At 54.5% G+C, this 20,753-nt stretch overlaps 4 protein-coding genes and 2 non-coding genes across 9 annotated transcripts in view; 1 reads left to right on the plus strand and 5 right to left on the minus strand.

The window, feature by feature from the left end:
• SMG6 (SMG6 nonsense mediated mRNA decay factor) overlaps positions 1 to 3,022 on the minus strand; it is a 106,303-nt gene extending 103,281 nt beyond the window's left edge. For 2 of the 4 annotated variants that reach the window (XM_059865839.1, XM_059865838.1), the window contains exons 1-2: positions 2,612 to 2,714; positions 14 to 1,766 (exon numbers count right to left, since the gene is read on the minus strand). In XM_059865839.1, coding sequence (XP_059721822.1) covers positions 14 to 1,766; positions 2,612 to 2,702 — 1,844 coding nt within the window. In that variant the 5' untranslated portion in view covers positions 2,703 to 2,714. Of the gene's footprint in view, positions 1 to 13; positions 1,767 to 1,928; positions 2,174 to 2,611; positions 2,715 to 2,893 lie in introns of those variants that run through there. The other 2 variants (XM_059865840.1, XM_059865842.1) reach the window with 2 other exon arrangements.
• On the plus strand, positions 2,787 to 4,927 carry SRR (serine racemase). The gene is made up of 7 exons (XM_059865846.1): positions 2,787 to 2,972; positions 3,172 to 3,307; positions 3,495 to 3,598; positions 3,672 to 3,791; positions 3,880 to 3,954; positions 4,179 to 4,388; positions 4,644 to 4,927. The coding sequence occupies exons 1-7, from the start codon at positions 2,796 to 2,798 to the stop codon at positions 4,839 to 4,841; spliced, it is 1,020 nt and encodes a 339-aa protein (XP_059721829.1). The 5' UTR covers positions 2,787 to 2,795; the 3' UTR covers positions 4,842 to 4,927.
• A 320-nt stretch (positions 4,928 to 5,247) lies between these two features.
• Positions 5,248 to 11,316, minus strand: TSR1 (TSR1 ribosome maturation factor). The gene is made up of 15 exons (XM_059865843.1): positions 11,167 to 11,316; positions 10,985 to 11,088; positions 10,481 to 10,697; positions 10,266 to 10,400; positions 9,537 to 9,964; positions 9,116 to 9,275; positions 8,664 to 8,827; positions 8,177 to 8,376; positions 7,541 to 7,703; positions 7,211 to 7,321; positions 6,775 to 6,907; positions 6,303 to 6,419; positions 5,896 to 6,036; positions 5,713 to 5,787; positions 5,248 to 5,616 (listed from the first exon to the last, which is right to left on the minus strand). The coding sequence occupies exons 1-15, from the start codon at positions 11,270 to 11,272 to the stop codon at positions 5,438 to 5,440; spliced, it is 2,433 nt and encodes an 810-aa protein (XP_059721826.1). The 5' UTR covers positions 11,273 to 11,316; the 3' UTR covers positions 5,248 to 5,437.
• LOC132337631 (small nucleolar RNA SNORD91 family) lies at positions 6,635 to 6,727 on the minus strand. Its single transcript, XR_009489226.1, has one exon. It is a non-coding gene; the product is annotated as a small nucleolar RNA SNORD91 family (small nucleolar RNA).
• LOC132337630 (small nucleolar RNA SNORD91 family) lies at positions 8,026 to 8,116 on the minus strand. Its single transcript, XR_009489225.1, has one exon. It is a non-coding gene; the product is annotated as a small nucleolar RNA SNORD91 family (small nucleolar RNA).
• A 1,842-nt stretch (positions 11,317 to 13,158) lies between the features above and the next one.
• Positions 13,159 to 20,677, minus strand: POLDIP2 (DNA polymerase delta interacting protein 2). Its single transcript, XM_059865845.1, has 11 exons — positions 20,487 to 20,677; positions 20,038 to 20,119; positions 19,354 to 19,451; positions 18,495 to 18,591; positions 17,953 to 18,028; positions 17,250 to 17,357; positions 16,900 to 17,036; positions 15,908 to 15,934; positions 15,597 to 15,722; positions 15,120 to 15,199; positions 13,159 to 13,637 (listed from the first exon to the last, which is right to left on the minus strand). The coding sequence occupies exons 1-11, from the start codon at positions 20,660 to 20,662 to the stop codon at positions 13,523 to 13,525; spliced, it is 1,122 nt and encodes a 373-aa protein (XP_059721828.1). The 5' UTR covers positions 20,663 to 20,677; the 3' UTR covers positions 13,159 to 13,522.
• Between the last annotated feature and the right edge of the window lie 76 nt (positions 20,678 to 20,753).

Raw genomic sequence — 20,753 nt, forward strand, 5'->3', positions numbered from 1 at the left:
CCCACCCACCAACCTCAGCTGGGCCATCTTCTCCAGGCCCTCTGGGCTGATACGGTCTCTGGACAGGAGGTTGCTGAGCTGCTGCTCCTGGTTCCCAGCCTCACGCAGGAGTTTGCTGAGCTCCTGCTGCTGCATGTTCCTCATCTGCTGCTCCATCTCAGGGCTCAGAGGAGTAGGGGGGAGTGGGCCACACAGGTATTGCCCTGCCTGGCCAGGGTACCCGGGGTAATAAGCTCCTGGGTACACCCCATTGGTTGGACCCATAGGATACTGCAGGGAATATCCACCATAGGGATACTGGGGGCCTTGCCCGGAGGCACGAGGGTAATAATAGGGGTTGTCAGAGTTTTGGAATTTATAATAGGAGGGCTGGGCCTGGCGGGCTTCCCCCCAGGAGGTGGGGCTCACTTCATCATCCGTGTCTAGGAAGTGAAGCTGAGCAGTCTGGCTCTTCAGGGCGGGTTTTTGGTCCGGGTTGTTTGGGTCCCACAGGCGGCGGGCAGTGCCACCTCGGCCCCGGCTCCGGGGCCCTTTGCTGCCAGCCCCGCCCAGCAGGAGCCTGGGCCCGGGGTGAGTGGCCTCAGGGACACCCACTGAGCTGGCAGAGAGGTCCGTGTTGGCAGGCAGGAACAGAATCCCACGGCCCCTCCCTTGGGGCTCCCTGCTCTGGCTCCTCGGCTCCGAAACCTCTAAGGCCTTCAGGGACTTTTTTTTATCTGCATCTGCCAGGCTGATGTCCCTGTTCATGGTCCTGCTGTCAAATGTCACTCGAAAGGGTCCCTTGACTTCCCTGCCATTGCTGCTCCATTCACTCTCACTCCTGGAAGCTCGGCTCTGCTCCGAATGCCTCCTCCTGTCCAAGTTCCGGCTGGAGACATACACCTCAGCCTCATCAATCCTGTCATCGTCCAGGGAGTCTGTGGAGGACACAGAGAGCTGCTTCCTGGGACGTATCCTCTCCCTGGCACGCTCCTGCCTCCTCTCCACCCCATCCACGAGCAGGGCTCCGTCCGTGCTGTTGTTGCTGCCAGCTGAGCTGGTGCTGCAGGTGCGGTACCGGCTGCGCCGCTTGTCCGTGCGGGAATAGCGCTTGGTGGAGCCCAGCTTCCCCGGCAGCACCTCATCCCCCGCCCTCCTCACCCTGTCACTCCGCTCTGCTCGCCTCCCTTTATCCCCCCTGGAGGCTTTCACTGCTTCCCCTGCCTGGCTCCCCTCTCTATCCTCCGTGCTCGATTTGATTTTCCTGTTGGTGTCTTTTCCAGTGCCTTTCTCAGTCTCTTCTTCTCCCTCAACTTTCAGCTGCTCCATCCTCCCGGTGATCTCCTCGCTGGCCGACTGCAGGGAGGGTTCTTTAGCAGCAGAATGCAGGCGTTTTCCAGGCTGGTAGATCTGTTGGTCTGGCTTCTTGGTTCTCCTGGGGGCCTTTGGACACCACTCATCCACAATGGGCTGCTTGGATGAGTTTTCCTGGCTTTGCAGGCCACCTTTGGTCTCTGTTTCCTCCTTTTCCTGTGAAGGACCGTTCTGCTTGGGGCCATCGCTTTTGTCACAGCCCTCCACAGCTGGGGCTCCCACTCCCACAGAGTCCTTGTCTCCAGCACTCTCCTCCTTGTCCTCCTCAGCTCTGCTCCTTTCCTTCTCCGAGGCCTCTTGCTTTGGTGACACAAGTTTACTCCTCAATCTGGAGAGGCCAGGCTTGTAAATCTCCTGGTCTGGGCGCCTGTTGTCTTTGCGGTGCCTCGGCTCCTTCACCTCCTTCATGTTTTCTGGGGAAAAACAGACAGATGAAGTTACTTCCACGGACCAAAAAATACCATGACAAATATTCAAGTCAAGGCAAACAGCCTGCCAGATCTGAAAATCTATGTCAATATTTATGAGAAATCACAGAATAAGAGTAAAAAATGAGGACGTCTAACACAACTGACCAAATCCTTGGCCTGATCCATTTAAAAATCCCATCCTGCAACAGGTATTTCCTCAAAGCACAACACCAGACTTGAGCACAAGCAGCAAGAGTAAAGTTGTATCACCGCAGGTTCAGCAGCAGTCACCAGCCTGCCGTGGGTGCAGAAGCTGCAATCCCCAGCAGCGCCCGCTCTGCCACAGGACCGTTTGACTCAAAGACGCCTTTCCCCCTTGCTCACAATCCCGTAACGTTTCTCTCCTCCTCCTTTAACCGTATATACAAAAAAAAAAAAAAAAAAAAAAAATCGTTACAGAGCCCAGGCCGGACCCCGCACGGTTAAACGACCCACCAAAGCCGGGCTGCTCCCCGCTGCATTCCCTAAACTTTCTCCCTCCCACTACCGCAGCCCCGAAGCCCCGCCGGTACCGGGGGCTCGGCCCGGAGAACCCCGGGGGCTGGGACCGACCATCCCGGGGCAAAGCCGCTCCGGCTGCCGCCGGCCGCCCCGCAGCCTCCTCGCTGTCGGTGCCGTGCGCTCCCAGCCCGGACAGCCCCGTGCCGGCGCCGGTGGGGCGGCAGCTCTGCCCCAAGCCCTACCCCAGGCGCAGCGCGGCCGCGGGGCCGTGCACGGCCGCGGGCAGCTGCCTATGCGCAGCAGGGACGGCCCAGCAGCGGGTCGCGAGTAACCCCGGCGCTCCTCACCTCGCCCGCCGCCGACCGCGCGGGCCTGCGCCGCCACCATGTCCCGCAGCTCAGCGGCCGAGACGCGGACGCGCTCCAGCCCCTCCGCCATCTTGGCTGCGCCGGGGGCGGGCGGCGCCGACGGCGGCCGCGCAGGGACAAACCGCCTGCGCGGGCGCGCACAGGCGCGCACGGGAGCGCGCACATGGCCGCGCACGGAGCCGCGCCGCCGCTCGGGCTGGGCGAGGTGCGGGATGCGGAGCGGCGGCTGCGGGGCCGCATCCATCACACCCCGCTGCTCACCTGCGCCGGGCTGGACCGCATGGCCGGCAGGAGGCTGCTCTTCAAGTGCGAGCTCTTGCAGAGGACCGGATCCTTCAAGGTGCGCAGGGATGGCGGCACTGCGAAGCCCCGGGGCAAAGGTCGCTCTTTGCAAGAGGGAAACTCGCGTTCCGCCGGCACCCACCAGCTCCTGCCGCTCGTCCTGTTAATTTCCTGGGGTGAACGGGTGCTGCCCAGGGCTGAGGGAGCGGTGTGAGGACATTCAGCCCAGCACACACAGCCCTGCGCTCTCCCTGCAGATCCGCGGTGCCCTGAACGCGGTGCGGAGCCTCGTTGAGGAACGGCAGCGCACGGGCCGGGAGCTGCCCCGCGCTGTGGTCACACACAGCAGCGGAAATCACGGGCAGGCACTCGCCTGTGCTGCCCAGGCAGAAGGTAACCTGTACCCCCGCCCAGCTCCAATAGGCAGGCACGGGGTAAATGCAGAGCTGTTTCTGTTGGAGAGGATGGAGATCCCTCTCCTGAACCCATGCAGGAGCTGGCATAGGCAAGGCATTGCCTGCTCCTGCAGTTTGAACTGGCTGCTGCAGCTTTTGGATTGACTTCCTCTCTCATGCCACAGGGATTCCTGCCTACATCGTGGTGCCCCGGACTGCCCCGCAGTGTAAGCAAGATGCCATTCGTGCCTATGGTGCCACACTGGTGCCATGTGACTCCAGTGACAAGGTAAGGCACAGGGTAGATGGGCCAGGGACACTGCCCAGGCAGAGAGAGAGGTGACTGCTGTGCTCTCCCTTAGTCCAGAGCTGAGACAGCATCCAGCGTAGTGCAGGAGACAGGAGGAGTCCTGGTGCACCCCAACCAGGAGCTGGCAGTGATTGCAGGGCAAGGCACCATCGCCCTGGAGGTGCTGGAGCAGGTGAGGGAAATGCATAGCCCAGCCCCTGCAGGGGCTCAGCTAAAAAGGGGGACCCAAAGTGTAAGAAGCTCTCTTCCTTTCTGCACAGGCACCCCAGGTAAATGCAGTGGTGGTTCCCGTTGGAGGTGGAGGAATGGTTGCAGGAATAGCAGTGGCCATCAAGGTAGGCAACAGCTCATCCAGGAATCTCCCTGTGGGAAGGGCAGGACTCTCAAGGCAGGCAGCGGCTTTTAACTTTACAAACAGAAAGACCCTGCAGTGAAAGTCTCTGGCTGCCTGGGCTCTGCATGGCAGCAGCAGCAGGGCCTGCTTAGCCCCCTGCACACACAGAAACAGGGGACAGGCACACACTGGTGTCACCCAAGTGGCTCCTCCTGTTCTCCCCAGGCTTTGAGGCCGGATGTGAAGGTGTTTGCTGCTGAGCCAAGCAATGTGGATGACTGTTACCAGTCCAAGGTCCGAGGGGAGCTGACCCCCAACCTCCACCCGCGGGACACCATCGCAGACGCAGTGAAAACCAGCATTGGACCCAACACGTGGCCCATCATCAGGGATTTGGTTGATGATGTCCTGACAGTCTCAGAGGAAGAAATCAAGGTAAAGGCTCCCAGCTCCCTTCTCACGGTAGCTGCCAGCAGGCAGCTGCCTCCACCCCTGCCCTGCCCCCCTGCTCTCACCCCAACACGCTCCCAGAGCAGCACAAACCCCCGTGCACCACTGCAGCTGTGACACCCACGCTGTCTCCAGCTGGAAAGGGCTGTTGGGAGCTCTGCCCTCCCTTCCCAGAGTGCTGCAGGGATGCCCTGGAGCAGCCTGTGCTGGCTGCTGGGCTGACAGCTGCTGTCCCAACAGCAAGCCACGTGGCTGGTGTGGGAAAGGATGAAGCTGCTGATTGAGCCAACAGCAGGCGTGGGACTGGCGGCCGTGCTCTCGGAGCAGTTCCAGGCAGTCCCCCGGGACGTGCAAAACGTTTGCATCGTGCTGTGCGGGGGAAACGTGGACCTGAGATCCCAGACCTGGCTCACAGACCTCTCTGGGAAAGCAGAATGAGGATGGAGTGGTGTTTCAAGGAATGAAAACCTCACTCTGAATTTGTGCGGTGGTTTGTGCACTACTAAAAACAGATCAAGTCCAAACGTTTGGGAGTTTTTGTGGAGGGACAAGGGAAGTTGGCATTGGTCTCTGTGGGGGGCCTGGAAACAAAGCACTGCCTGTTCTCCCCTCCCCAGCTGCCTTGCTCTGGCCCAGGCCTCCAGAGCACTGCACTCAAGTCATCCTCCCCAGCTGCTACTTGGCTCTTCTTTCTCAGCATCACAGGAACTGCCAGCAAACTCCTCCACACAGCAAAATCCCCCCACACCCCACGTGGCAGGGCATGAGGAACTGAAACAATCCCAGTGGGTTCAGTGGACAAGGGGTGCACACAGCCTCCTGGCCACCACCACAACAGAGGCACTTAGGCATTTTTGACATTTTCCATTAAAATAAATAGCTATAGCTGGTACCTGAGCAGCAGCTGGCGATGCAGCTGCCCCTGTACAGACCCCAGCAGTAACACGTCCAAGGCATCAGTGCTGTCCTCAGAGTGCACGGGCCAAGAACAGCATCCAGAGAGCCAAGGCACAAACTCCAGCCATGCTGGAGACTCATTCCATCTCCACCTCCTGCTCTGGCAGTGTACTCTCACTCCTCACCCACGGTACAGGCTCTGGGACATGAGGGTCATAAGTCCATTTGGGAAAAACGCGCTTGTAGAGGTTCAGCAGCACCGTGTCCTGGGACTTGAGCTGCCCATCAAAGTGGCACTTCATGTGCCCATGAGTCCCTAGGCAGAGGGCAGAAGAGGCCATTAGCAGTCTCTCAGGCACAGGAGGATCACACCATGCCAGCAACACAGAGATAAACACTAAATCAAACCTACCTAATGGCTCCTTGATGTGCCCTCTGCGACCCCACTTTGTCCTCAGCTCCACGGGCTTGAACCACATCACATCCTCTGGAGATGGAAACACGAAAGGCAGGTAAGGAACAGCCTGTGCTGCACCAACATAAGCACAGGGACAGAACTCCCAGAACCCCTCCTCCCACCAGAGACCAGCTGTACCTCTGTTGAAGAACATGTATCGCACCACAGCCATCTTGGTGAAGATCTTGAAGGGGTGGCCGCTGAGCACCAGGCGCTTGATGACAATCCTGTCAGGGTCCACGGAGAGCAGGGAGCCCGTGGCAATGAGGTCATGCATTCCTGCCAGGCAGAGTCACCAATGCACCAGGGCAGGTGCCTCCATCACCCCCTCCTCACCACAAACCCCTTTCCTGAAGGGCTGCAGGCCCAGAGCAACCCCACAGCAGGGACAGACAAGTGACAGCAGGGATGGAGATGAGCCCATCTCAAACAGCAGGAAGGGGACAGCTTTTCCAAGTCATGCTTTCTGGAGAGATGCACTTGTAAGCAGGGTATGGGGACACTTTGTTTCCCAGACACCACCTCCTCAGCATTTATTAACTCACCATTACTTCTCTGTTTGAAAAGCAGCACTGAGGCAGGAGGGAAAGTGATGGGAGCATAGACAGTCACCACCAGGGCAGCATCTGGGCGCAGGAAACGCTCCAGCTTGTGCTTATCAGCTAGGACAGAACAGCAATGATCAAGTTCAGGCCAAGAGCAGTCCTCAGAGCTGTGGGAAACCCCAGAGCTCATTCTTCCCTGTTCGACAAACACCCCTCCTCTGCTGGCACTGAGTATGTGGGATTGAAGGCGATCCTCTGAGATGGAACCTGGACCTTGCCTGGATCAGTGAACCACCCTTCCCAAGCCATTCTACTCCCCATGATTTAGTGCCTGCCCTGGAAGCCTCAGAGCCTAGGAGTGAGTCTTCACAAGAATCCTTCAGCCAGGTTCAGACACCACGGCTAAGACATCACAGGCTTCCTGCTCCAGAATTCCCCACCCCACTCCTGCTGTACCCAATCCCTGACAAACCTGAGGTGTGCTGGGAGAACAGGGGGGATGCTCGGAAGCGTCTGAACCCGCAGTGGAAGATCAGCTCCTCCTTGGCCCTCACTGGCTCGCTGTTGCCCGGATGCCGACGCACCAGGAAGTTCAACACAGACATCTGCAAGAGGCAGCACAGTCAGGGGCTGCTGACAGGGCTGGTGGGCAGCAGAAAACAGGACACTGCAGCAGAGATGAATGTCCCCAAAAATGGGGTCTCAAAAGGTCACTGGACACCAGTGCCAGGCTCAGACACTTTCTCCTACACCCGCTAGCAGTTTCTGCGTGCTCCAACCTGCTCTGAAACAGGAGCAATGTGGGGAGATTTCAGCCCAAACCCTCTGCAGCCACACCCTCCCCAAGCCATGCAGCCTGAAGGAACAGGGAGCTGCACATCCCTCTGAGGTATATCCCTTGTGTTCACCTTTTGTTCGTGGGGAAGCAGTGAGAACAGGACCAGGGGTTTCCCCTCCTTGAAGCTCTCCATCACCGAGACAGGGACATTGCAGACATGAAGTGTAACATACCAGCCCACCTGCCAAGACAGGAGTAGTCGTGAACACTTCTCTCAATGGAAAAAAAAGTGTCAGATGTGCCTGGATTAGAGAGGCAATCCAGGAGAAAACTGTCTGAACTTAGGGCTTCATGCTAAGAACCAGCTGGCTGAAAGATCCACCCAACCACCTCCCTAATAAGTCACTCCTATTGGGAGCAAAGAACACAATAGGGAAAGAGATCAGCAAAAGGGAATTACCGAAGCTCCCTCAGTCTCCTCCTTCTCTATTTGCTTGAAGAGGTTCTTTCTGGTTCGGGAGAAGTCCTGGAACTGGAAGATCCTGGCATAATCCCTTGGAAGATTCTCTTTGGGGTCCCAAGGAGAAGTCCGGAAGCTTTTCAGCCCCCTGTACTTCTGGAACCTTGAGAACAGAGAGCAGAGAATTACTTCACCAACTGAGGTGAATCCCACCCTTCACCACCAGCTGTGGTCTCAAGGTCTCACACACCAGGACAAAGGGTGCAAAGCAAACATTAACCCTCAGGAAAGATGCCAGGGCAAAGAGAGCTAAAACCAGCAACCGAACCAAAACCAGCAAAGAGACCTAAAACCAGCAACCAAACCAAAACCAGCAAAGAGACCTAAAACCAACAACCAAATCCCCAAACAACCTGTCCTTGCCTCAGGGCTAATCCTCCTCTCTCTCCCAGGTCAGGACCCAGCTCTCCCTGCCAACTAGTGCCTGCTATGGAAGCCTCAGAGCCAAAAAGAGTCTTCACAAGAGTCCTTCAGCCAGGTTCAGACACCACGGCTAAGACATCACAGGCTTCCTCACCAAATTAAACAGGAAGGCACCTTCCAGCCCCTCTCCCAGCAAAGCATCCCATTTCTTACCTGACTCTGGCAGGCACATCCCGTGGTGTGTCCACCTCATCTGGAAACATCTCATCCATTCTCTCCTGCTTGTATCTCTCCAGCATCTGCTCATCCTCCTCCATCTTCTCGTCGTACTGGTCATCCCGCAGGCACTCGGACACAGTCATGGTCTCGCTCTCCTCCTCCCCAGCTTCCTCCTCCTCACTGCTCTCCCCCTCCTGGCACAGGGCAGCACAGAGCCTGTGAGCACAGCGAGCTGTGCACGCAGCACAGGGACCCTGGGTGTGCTCACACTGTGGGATTTGGGACCCCAACCCATCATTTTGGGGTCTAACAGCCCAAAGAAGGAACATGATACACATGGGGATTTAACAGTGGAGATCCAGGCAAGTCCTGGCTCTGCATCATGCCCTTGCATAGACAAAGCAAGCTGGAAGGACAGAATCTTCCTAGAACATGCAATAATGGCCTGGAGATAACCTGTACTATCAGCTCTTGGAGGTACCTGAGAAACTGCCTCTTCCATCAGATCATCCATGTCATCATCTTCGTCATCATCATCATCATCTTTCTCACTGCCTTCTTCTCCATCATCCACAATCCAGGCAGCCTGGTACTTGGATGTGCCTTTGGGGACCTTCACCACCCTCCTGTTTGCCTTCAGAGAATCTGTAGGTTTCCTACCAGGGGTTAGTACAGGAACAGTTCTCCTTCCCCTCAGCAGCATTTACACCAGGACAGCCAAAACCACATCTAGACTAAAATTGGTTTTTTTCAGCACAGAATTTGTCAGAACACCCAAAACCTGTTAACTTGCCAGGCAAACGACCTGATGGGACTGGGGATGGAAGCCACCCCAACTAAGATGTTTCTTCACAGCCACCCTGGTGACAAAAGTTTCTAACAACCCTCCTAAGAGGGACAAGGAAGAAATATAGAACTATTGCTTCTGCTCACCCTCTGCTTCCTGCAGCTCTTCTTCAGTGGGCCACGTCTGCTCCCCTTCCATGGGATCAGGAACCACTTCTGACTGCAGAGACTCCTGCTTGCTTGGATCTGCCTTCATCAGCACCTTGACATCTTCCTCCATCTCAACAGCACCATTTCCAGAGTCATCCTGAAGGGCAAGAGCAGAGCTTCAAATCTGAACACACCTAACTGAAGCTTGCAGCCAGTCTCAGGTGAAACTCCCTTCACAATGTGACATAACTTCCATTACACACTGCAGGCACAGAACCTCAGCCCAGCATCAGAACACAGACAAAACTCCCTTTCCCCTCTCCTCACCCACATATATTTCCCACAGGTGTATTTTCCCCAACGAAATTTTAGAAACCCTGTGTTCTAAAAGGACTGACAAAGCTCTCACCCCACACACCTGAACCTCCATGTCCTGACTCCTCTTCTGTCCTTTAACCACCCGTGGGTTCAAAGAGAGCGGGTCAGGGGGAGCATCCACCTGGCTCAGCTGGAAGTCCCCATGCCCCACGATGTGCACCAGGCTGTTGACATTGAGGGGCTGTCCCCGGACAAAGCCAGACACCTTCAGGGTCCCAACCAGGTCACTGTCCTGGCTGGGCACAAACTCAGCAGCACGGGCCAGCAGGTGAGCGCGGCGGGCCCGAAAAGCCAGGTGCCTCTGCTTCTGGGAGCTCAGGTGCCTCAGGAGCAGCGAGGACTCCTGCTCTGTGTTCAGTGGGAACAGCTTGGCCTCAGGAAAACGCTTCTCAATGCATTTGGAGAGTTTCTTCCTGGCATCTATCCTCTTCTTAGGGGGCAGGTCAGTGCCTCCCGGGACAGCCAGAGCTGGTGAGCAGAGAACAGAGCTTGGATCAGAAGAAAATTTCTGCTGTTCTTTTTACTAAACACAGGCAAATACTTGGATGTCAGCAGCCCAAATGGCCAGATTTGCACCACACGTACAAAGGGAGTTCTACTGGTTTCAGTGGTGCCCAACAGGACAAGAGCAATGGCCATAAACTGGAAGAACTTCCACCTCAACATAAGAAAAATATTCTTTTCACTGAAGGTGATAGAGCCCTGAAATTTAATCACTGTGACATTCAATCTCCATTAAGCACCCTCAGAAACCCAAAACATTTCTCACCATAACTGGGCAGCCCCTGTGCGAAGAGGCAGGAGAGGCAGTGCTCCCCTGCACTGTCCCAGCCATCCACAGGGTCCAGGATGAACAGCAGGGAGTCAGCAACCTTGGCAAGGTCTAAAACAGCGTGGAGATCCCCTGCACCCAAAACACCTCCGTTAGTGGGGCTGCCAGAGGCACGGGAACCAAGAACCCAACCAACAGCGTTGCCTCCTCACCTGCCTGGGCTGTGACAAAGCGCCAGCGCTGCTTGAGCCGGGGGCAGAGCAGGGCAAAGCCACCAGCTCCGCCCTCATCTGCACGGACAGCGGCCCCGTCCTGGCTCTGCAGCAGCCGCAGGGAGTCCTGGGCCGCAGCCCTGCTGTGCAGCAGCACCACAACCACGAGGTGCGGGGGCCCGTCCCTGCTGCCAAGGTTGCGCTTCTCCGCCAGCACCTGCGGGCACACGGGCAGCGCCTGAGTGCCAGCCCGAGCGCGAGTCCTCTCCCACCGCCGGACCAGGCCAGGCTCCCCCACACGGCAGCCCGAACGCACCCGGTCCGTAATGTTCCGTTCGGCCCAAACCGAACCGAGACCGGCACCCGCTCGTTCCCCCGCAATCACCCAAACCGGCTCGGCCGCACCGCCCACATCCAGACCCCCCCAATTCAAGCCCCCTCCGGCCGAGTCTCGAACCTAGTTGCTCCCCCGCAACAACCGGCCCGCTTTCCCCGGTGCCTCACCGCCTCCTTGCGCTGTCGGCGCAGCTGCAGCGCCTGATGCCGCCGGTCCACCCTGTTCAGGTCGCGGAGACGCCGGCGGGGCTGGGCCTTGACGGGGACGCGGCCTAGAGGGGGACGGAAAGAGAAGGGTCAGGGCTGGCCGATGGCGGCGGGGAACCCGCGGGGAGCCCGTCCCGCCTCACCTCCAGCGCGGCGCTGCGAGGACCCGCTGTGCTTGCCGCCCTTGTGCGCCTTGTTCTGCTGCTTGAGCGGCCCGGGCCGGTGCGCGCCCGCCGCCGCCAACACCATGCTGCCGCCTCGCCGCCACCGCCTCGGCGCGGCCGCCGCGCGTCACTTCCGGCGCGACGGGGACTGCGGGGATCGCACGTGGGCACCGAGAGGGAAGGGAAGGGACGGGACCGGGACCGGGAAAGGAGCCCCGGGAATGGGCAGGGGCGAGCTCCGGGGCGGGGAGGGAAGAGCAGCGGGGTTGGTGGCCGTAGCGCCGCTGGGCAATGAGAGGCGAGCAGCAGAGGCGTTCGTTCAACGCTTTATTGGTTGGTTCTTTGTACAGGTATTTACAGAGAGAGGGACGGGGCTCGGCCGCGCTCCGGGAAGGCGCCGGAGGGATGAAGCGGTTGGGAAAGGCCCTGCCGAGCCTCTGGCATCGCGCCCAAGCGCCAGGACAGAACGGCAAAGCCTGCTGGAGCGGAAACATTCCTCCCGTGCCCCGGTGTGTTACCGCGGTGACCTCGGTCTCGCCAATGATTATCCAGGCAGGAATGTCCGTTCCTGCCTCAGCCCTAGTGGGACATCACCCCAAACCCCAGCATAGCCTGCCCCGGGATCACTCCATCCCTTCGGGGTGGAGCAGCGAGGTTAAACATTCACGGGGTGTTGCAATCGCCAGGAAAGCTGAAGCAACCCGAGGGAGGGGCAGGGCAGCTGCATGGGAAGGGAAAAGCAGGTTCCTAAAGGTTCCTGCTGCCTCTGAACTCGAGGCATCTTCCCACCTCCTCCTCCTGAGAGGAAATCAGCATGACAGCAGCAATGTGGGGTTGTCAGCTGTGAATGGTCTTTAGGGATCCTTTTCTACCCCTAAAAGCAGGCTGGCTGTTTAAACCTTTGAAACTCTAAATTTGAGCACGTACTACCTGAGAGGAAGGAAGACACAAAACTGAAGAGACTGGTGACAGATAAACACTGCAGTGATTGAGTCTCTCTACACAGGAATTCACTGGCTGTGGGACAGCATGAGAGACTCCCCCAAAGGCTGTTTGCCCACAGCACTGCCTTGCAGAGCCAAAGGCAAAGAGGGTGCTCAGAGGGGGTTCCAGGAAAGAGGGAATAACTGGGATACTTCTAAATCAAGGAAAACATTCCATGAGTTAGTTACACCTTGTCATTTAAGCAAGACTAGGAAAAGAGGAAGGTTGGAAACTCTCCCTAGGGTTATCACAAGGCCAAGTACTCCTGTCTCAGTCATGCAGAAGTCTGGATACCCAGAGGCAGCCACAAGGGTCCCACACCATGGGGGCTGATGATCTTTGCAATCCTCAGAGCTGCTCTGGCTTTCCCACACATCCATACGTTGTCATCTTACAGGGATTTCACAGTCCTGCAGGGCCCTCCAGAGACATGCCAACAAAAAATCACAACCTGCCAAGCAGGAGCAGAAAGCCAAGCACTGCCTCACAGCATTCCAGGTGAAAACAAGCATTTCTGTCAGAGCAGGAACTACCAAGGAAATATGGATGCAGACACAGTGTGCGCAGGGAATAACCTCCAGCAGCTGAGATGGAAATCCCTGGAGCAAAGCAAAGCCCTGGCAGGGGAAGGGCTCTCCTCAGCTCTCCTGTACCATCACAGCACAGAACCTGGTGCTCTGCACACACAGGACACTGTGACAGCACCATATGTCACCCACCTCGTCCCCTCTGCACCCTCTTCTCCAAAAACAACAGGCTTTGTATCACAGCACAAAGCCCAGACAAGCTGTGCCATGAGTGGAGCTCACAGGCTGCTCCAACCCTGGCTGAATCCCAAAAAGCAGCTGCACTGCAGGAAAGCTGAGCTCACATTCCTCTTCCCTAAAGGAGAGCAGCTGCTTCTGAAGCAGCAAGAACTCTGGGGGAGCAACAAGCTGGGACAGGCTGGATGCAAAGCCATGGCCTTGGCTTAGGAAGGAAGACTGGTTGCAACTGGAAGGGCCAGTTTATTAGAGAAACCTCACATTGCAGAGAAGTCACAACACATTGGAAAGGGTCCAGGCCTGCTGAGGGGGGCCAGTCTTCTGCAGCAGCACAGATCTACATCCCCCAGCCCCAAAAACCCAGCAGGTGCCACAGAGGAAAGGGTTACCTGGAACACAGCTTATGTTTTACAAGCAGCCTGAGAGAAGAGCCAGTAGTGAAGTTCCAAAAAAAGCCTCCCTGGCAGACAACAGTTAAAACAAAAATGGTTTAAAATGTTTAAAAGCTCTGTGTTCTTGGCTGCAGCATAAAGGGGAGGCAAAGGTCTACAACACACACAGGCCTCCGTGGCTCTGGGCACTCTGATCTACCAGTGAAGGCCGGAGGGAGGGGTCTTCTCATCTTTGTTGCTTTCCAGGGAAAAGGGTGGGATTCGGACATCAAAGTGGGAGCCATCAGGCCTCTCAAATCGAAAAGTGCCCCTGCAAAAATAATGGCAGAGGTCACACTGAGGCCCGGGACAAACACACCTAGGAAGCATCAGCAAAAAGCTAAGACCTGAGCTCTTCAACATCCTGGGGGTGCATCTGCAAGGCTGGTCCAGCAGCAAGGACATGGCCTCAGCTGCAAACATAACTCATTTATGGAGGACTCCTGGGCAGTTTTACAGCACATCCCTGACACATTTCCTGCACAAAGCTGTGATGATTGCAGCCCACAGGAGTCAAGCACCCTCCATGCACCTGCAGTGGTGTTTACCCAACTCCCACTCCCCAGGAGACAGAGCCATCTGAGCTATTTTTACAGACTGGTTACATGTAAATTCAGATTTGTGTTTCTTGGCAGGAGCTCCACTGGTTGTCTATGACATTAAGAAATCCCATCACAGATGTAATTTGGAACAGCTTCAGCTTTGCATTTCAGAGCTGAACCTGCCTGTCCTGGTACAACCATGTGCTTACTGCTCTGAAATACAGACAGCTGTACTGCAGAACACAACATGGGCAAGAGGGCTGTGGAGATAAATTAACAGGTTCTCAGGACAGAGTGGACACAGCTGAACACCAGAAGTCAAGCTGAGCAGCTTCTGAGCTGCAGAACCTTTGTCTCTTTGTCTTCAGGATGTATGCAGAGAGGGAAAAACTACTAAACCATCTGGTTTTATTCCCCAGGGCATCCATTCAGGCAATTCAAAACACTTCACATGGCAAACAAGGTACACCCTTTATGCAAAGAGCTGCTCTCCTGCTCTTCCCAACTCAAATGCAACCTAACTTTGAAGGAGATTTCCTTAAAAAAATGCAGAAGGACCTGTCATACAGAAGGCAAGAGTGGCTGTGCAATCCTTGTCCACAGAGAGGTGGCACTAAATTTGCTAACCCAGCCAAAAGACAAATAAAGGGAAGCTGCTTTAACCCCGAGGCACAGGAAAAGAACAACTCAGCTGAGCACTTCCCTCCTTGCACTTACAGAAGAAGAAACTTAAAACACCAGTTAGACTGTAGTCCTTACCTGGTCTAAACTGGAAAACCCTTGCATGCCAATTTCTGACACAGAAGTGCATGGAGATGGAGTTAAAGCCCAATCCTCTCTCAAGAAAGGAGATACCAGAGCACACATTCCTGCTGCTGAGGGAAGCACCAGCACAAGGCCTTGGCTCTTGCACCAAGGACCAAAAGGAATAACTGCTTCATTTCTTTATATCCAGTCTAGCATAGACCACAGAAGGAGGAAAAATTATCCTGGAACCCCTCCTGGTGCAGAGAACCAACAGATCATCTCCTCACTAGCTAGGAAACAGCTAGAGAGAAGCTCATCAGATTTTGCCTACCAACTATGTCCTGTCCAGTCCACTTCCACCCAGCTTTCAGCCACAACCCCAGGCTGCAAACTGCACCCCAGCTCACTGCTGGGGGGTCCTACACCCAAAACACTGCTGCAGCAATAAAGGCTTCTTTTCTTACCACATGTGACCACTGGATGCCTGCAGGGAGACATGGCTGCTGTACTGAAATGCTGGCTGCTCTTTGGACAAAACTGGCTCCTGAGAAGACAAGAGACCACTGGGCATCAGCAATTCTACCACAGACAGGCATCAACAGGAAATTTATATAGCATGAAACAAAACCAAACAGAGACCTACACACCCCAGGATTTCTCCCAGTTACACAGTAAACAATTTGTCACTGAGTAGCACCAGAATTCCATTATTATTCCAGTTTTCCAGCCACCAGTCATTTAGGATCATCCTCTAATACTCAGTGTGAAGTTTCAGTTCACGCAGACAAACAACAGATGAAAAGCTCATGTGGCTTTTTTCACTGCCAGCTTCCATCTATTTCAAGTGCCCACTAAGCAATTTACTGGCAAATCCACACAGCCAAGTGAGAGAACTCCAACAAAGGGCTGTGTTTCCCAAAAAAAGGCTGGATGGTACCTACCCTTCCTACAACCCCACGGCCCCGGACTGTCTCCAAGGTGCCAGACAAGCTGAATATCCTCCAGTGCCGTTCTCTCAGCTGCACCACCTCGCTGTCCAGGTTCTCCAGGCGAATGCAGTAGCGCCACTGGGCAGAAGAAAGACTCTTATCAAGAGCTGGAATCAGCTGCAAGCAGTTGATAACCTACAGCTGGTACTGGGAAACAGTTGCCAGGCAAAGGCTGCTCTCCCTCAGAGCTTATCACACTGCAGTGATGCCACAGGAAATTACCTCCTTCCCTTTAGCTGCTCCGTGCTACAAAAGGCACTTACCCAGTAGACATGGGAATTCTGGGCTTCCTGTCAAGAGAAACAAAAAAGACTTTAGCAGCTGCCCTTGGACGTGTGGTGCCAAAAACCTCTTCAGCTGTCACCACAGCACCAGCACAGGGGCTCTCACTCTGTGCCAGGGTGACGCAGACAACTCACATGAGCACAGACAGCTGCTCTCTGAGGCCTTCCATCAGCAGAGCCTGGCACTGGCTCTGCTCTACACTAATCATGACATGGGAGATTTGCAAGGAGCTCGTGACAACCCCCAGGGTTCATCTCCATGTTAATTATGCACTTTCTACAGATCTAAAAACACCCTTTCCTTGCCTTTGGGCACCTGTTTTTCTGACAAACATCAGCTGCACTCCACAAAAGCTGCAAATCCACACCAAAACGTACACCTGCCACAGCTCAGGCTCCCCAACAGCCGTGCTCAGAAATCACAAACCGCTGTGGGAATTCCCAGCTCTCCCACTCAGGAGTCTGTTGGAGCTGCATTATTTTGGATGGTCCATGAGAAGTTCTGTGCTACAAAGAGCACATGGTTATCAGCTAAATCCAGAAGGCTTTAGCCAAACCCTCTAAGCCAAACTAGAGGCAGGAAAGGGCCAGGGAACCGCAGCCCATCACTGGGCAGGATAACAGACGTGGCTGTTGTTACAGAGCAGATGGCCCCAGTGTCACCTCACGTGACTGAGGCAGTAACAGGACCAATTCAAAAGTCCTCCCAAATATCTTGCTAGCACTGTTGTGCAGAACATTACAGGTTATTTCTCATCCCACTGATAACCAGCAAAAGCCAATATGCAGGAGATGTTCTCCAGAAATATATGGCAAAACAGTTTCATGTTTATACCCATGAGAACAAAATGGCAACTGTGGTTAAATGTCACTTCTCCAGTAAGCAGAAGGTACCTTCAGGCAGCAAACCAGTCTTACAAAAACAAGCCAGTGAAACAAATGGCAGAATTACCAAAGCAGCACAGACTTACCCTCATGCCCATGTAGAAGGGGATAACAGTGACACGGATGTTCTCCGTGGTTTCTCGGTGCACATCCGAGAGCTCCAGCCAGGGATGGTTCTTCTCCTGCCACGCACACAGAGTGTCCCTTGCTACAAAAGGTGGGACTGTGGGGAAGGAAGGTGAGAGGAAACACTGTAGCTGGAGTGCTCTCCCCTCAACACATGGTTAAAAAATATATTCAAAGGCAGCTTCACTGTAACAAACCCCAAGCCAGACAGGATTTTACTATCATATCCAAGATAATGGGGTTTGGGTATTTTTTATAGAGCACTGCAAGCATCTGGCTCTGGAGAATTCCCTGTGCAGCCAGAATTTACCTTTTGTTTGGTCATACATGAGGAACCTCTCAAAGAGCTCATGCTGGATGGGCACTTGATCGGTGGAGCTGTAGGGAAGGATGTCTTCATGGCTTACATAGTCTAAACCTGAAAAAGAAACCCCAAACCTATGGAACTTCCCCATCAGAGAGCAGCACAGAAGTATCCTGGCAGAAAAATTGATCACACTGGTGAGAAAAAAGGACTTTGGCAGCAGAAGTCAAAGCTAATATCACAACTGCAATGAAGAATGGAGGAGATGTGCCAGGAATAACTCTTGGCAGTGCTCTCCTGTGAGATTTTTCATGGAGTGACTCCTCTGATAAACACACACTGCCCTGCAAAGTGCCTGCACTGCCCCAAAAGCACTCTGGGCAGGAAATGCCCAGGACAGGAATAAATCCAGCTGTCCTGACCACAAAGTAGAACAGCCCATATACAACTTGGTATGGGATCTGCACCTCAAGAGCTCAAATCAGACATGGCTGTGTCTGATCACAGAGGGCCCCACTTGCAGCTATCCAAAGGGCTTCCTGTACTTAGTCACTCTGTTGTGTCCAGCACAGCCCTAAGCTATGGACAGATCCACTACAGAATGTCCTTCCAATGTAGGAATTGCTACTTCACTGGCAGGGGTTGACCACTGATACCTTTTCTGACCTCACCTCACAACGAGCAGGGGCTGCAGGAGGATTTCACTCACCTGGGATGGCATAGAGGGCTCTGCTGTCATCATGATTTGCCAGGAACGTCACTGCCTCTGTCTGTGATCTCTGGGACTGAGAAACAGGGAGGTTTATGTCTTTGTGTGCATTGCTGCAGGACAGCTTCCAGTCATATTTCAGCTCATAATTGTGGTTTATAAAGCACATAATGTTTAGTTCATTTAACCAATTCACCTCAGAATTCTCTCCATTTAATTCCTCTGGGCTAACTCCCCACTCAGACAAGAGAGAAGCATTTTCAGTGCTGCAGCCCACACTAATGACCTGTGTGCAACAGTGTGGGAACAGCACCAGGAACAGGAAAGGAGGTTGGAAACGGGAAACATGATCCAGAAAACAGTTGTATGACATTCCAGATGATCTCTCTCAGGGAAAACATGCCTTGAAGAACAAATTTATCCAAAAATCCTAACCAATCAAGTTAGCCACCAAACTAATTTTCCTTCAGTGCCTGTTCCTTTGAACCACTCATGTAGGAGAAGATACTCAAGTTTCAATACCAACATTACTCATTACTTACTATATGTGGACAATCCCGAGCATCTATTAACACCTGGTAGTAAGTGTGTGTTTTACCCTTGACCTCTTTGGAACCATGGCCTGCCACATTCTCGCTCCTAAAGAGAAAAGCAAAGCTCTGAGCTCAAGCCCAGGATGGCAGCAAATTCTTGTAACCACGACCAAGCACTTATAAACAATGATTTTTTAAAAACACACCTTTTGCAGCGTGTAATCATCTGGCTGCACCCAAACCAAAGCCCCACGTGCCACCCATACAGTGACAGACGAGCTGAGGTGACCATCAGTGGTGTCTGACACAGCTCCAACAGCTCAGAGGTTTTTCCTGCTCAGTGAGGGCTCCTCTCTGGGGTGGATATTTGTACTGCCCTCTGATTTTCTCTCTGATCCTCACTCCTTCCCAGCACAACTCATCACAGGCCAGGGGAAATACAGATGCAAGAGGGGAGAGAACTGAACAGCAATTCAGGAAGGATGAACTTGGCTTAGTGTGCTGAAGTTGAGGAGGAAGCTGACAAACCCAGCTCACTGGCAATCTACAGCATCCTCCAAATGGTAACACAGGAGCCTGGATCTAACTCAAAAAGGGTCTTTTTGTATAATACAAAATACCATTAGCATTATTTTTAATTGATTTTTATTTCCTTCATACACACACTTTTATCTTTCATACTTCCATCATGTCTCTAATTAATACTACTCAATACTTAATAATGAAGTATCTCCTTAATGACCTCTCCTAGTTTACACTCATGCAAACAGGCCCATGCTATTGCCCCTCCTTAAAAACATTTTTTTACCCCAAATAGGAAACTCACTACAAAATGTAAATCTAACAGTCCAAATCCTCAAATCCTTACTTTTCTGTGACAGGAGAAGCCACATCCCGATCATAAAGCCTGGCTTGCCAGGGAAACAGGACTATTCCTCGATAGCCAAACACACTGTGAAGGAAAAGCTGGAAGGAACAAATAATTGCAGCTGAAATATATTTTAAAATCTGTTATCTGAGGTAAAACTACAAACATTTGCAAAAGGTTTAATGTGTGGGATGGGGATACAGGGAGAAACATCACTCTGATGACCCAGAGCAAAAAGAGGGAAACAGTCTGGGATGGAAAAAGAAATACGTGCAATCTCTATCCCATAAAAGGGAAGGACTAAACCAGTAATGCATTAACAGAGCAGGAGAAAGGAGAAACTGCTCAGAAACAGATCGGAGAGTCTTAAGGACAGGAATTACAAGTTTAGTTCTTATTTCTCAAATTCACTGATTGTCTCTTTAGATCCTTGAGGGAGAAAACCCCAAAGTAAGACACTGGAGCAAAAGCCATTGTACAACAGTTGTGTTGTGCTGCAGATTCTTATCAAGCTGCTATTGTCAGATGACTGACAAACTGCAGACACAGCACAGACAAGGAGCACCGAGCTGTGAAACTCCCAGCCTTCTGCTGCTGACTTTTCCTTACAGGAGATCCCTCAGCTGCCCAATCCCTGTGGCAGGAGCCCGCAGGGTCAGCTGTGCCCCCCCCAGAACCCCTTACCTGCCCTGTCTCGTATTTGCCGTGCTGCTTCGGGGCCTCAAACACCCCCACGGTCTCCAGCACTTTGCCCTCGGGACGGTTCCTGGGAGCAGAGAGGCAGCTTGGAGGGTTTGCAGGGGCTGCAGCAGTGCCCCCAGCCCAGGGGGACACTGCTCCCCACCTCGTGTGTCCCTCGGGCACCCCACAAGAGCCCCACCACGCACTGAGCAGCCCAGTCCCTCCCCTGCCCTCCACCCTTTGCCGGTGTCCCCTCTCCCCACTGCCCCGGACACCCTCACCCAGCTGTCCCTTCAGCCCAATCCTTCCTCTCCCATATCTGTACCCTGACAGCCCCCAGCTCTTTCACAGTCTTCCCCCAGTGACTCAACAGACCCCAACTCCCCTCACCGCCAGTCCCCCCTCACCCCCCAAGCGCCCCCTGCCCTCACCCAACCCCTCACAGGCCTCACCGAGACGAGAGGTGCCGCCTCGGCGGCAGCAGCAGCGGCGACAGCGCCGCTGCCCCCCCGGTGCCCAGAGCCCGCAGGTGGCGGGCGGGGGGCGGCTCCCAGAGCGGGGGCGGCCCGCGGGCCCGGGCCCGGCCCAGCGCCGCCGCCACGTACCGCCGCGCCGCGCCGCCCGACATCCCACCGCCCGCGGCCCACAGTGCCCCGCGCGTCCCGCCCGCCCGCCCGCGGCCCGCGCCGCTCCGCCCCGCCCCGCCCCGCCGTCTCTAT

The sequence above is a fragment of the Haemorhous mexicanus genome, chromosome 22, assembly GCF_027477595.1.
Source record: "Haemorhous mexicanus isolate bHaeMex1 chromosome 22, bHaeMex1.pri, whole genome shotgun sequence".
Lineage (NCBI taxonomy): Eukaryota > Metazoa > Chordata > Aves > Passeriformes > Fringillidae > Haemorhous > Haemorhous mexicanus.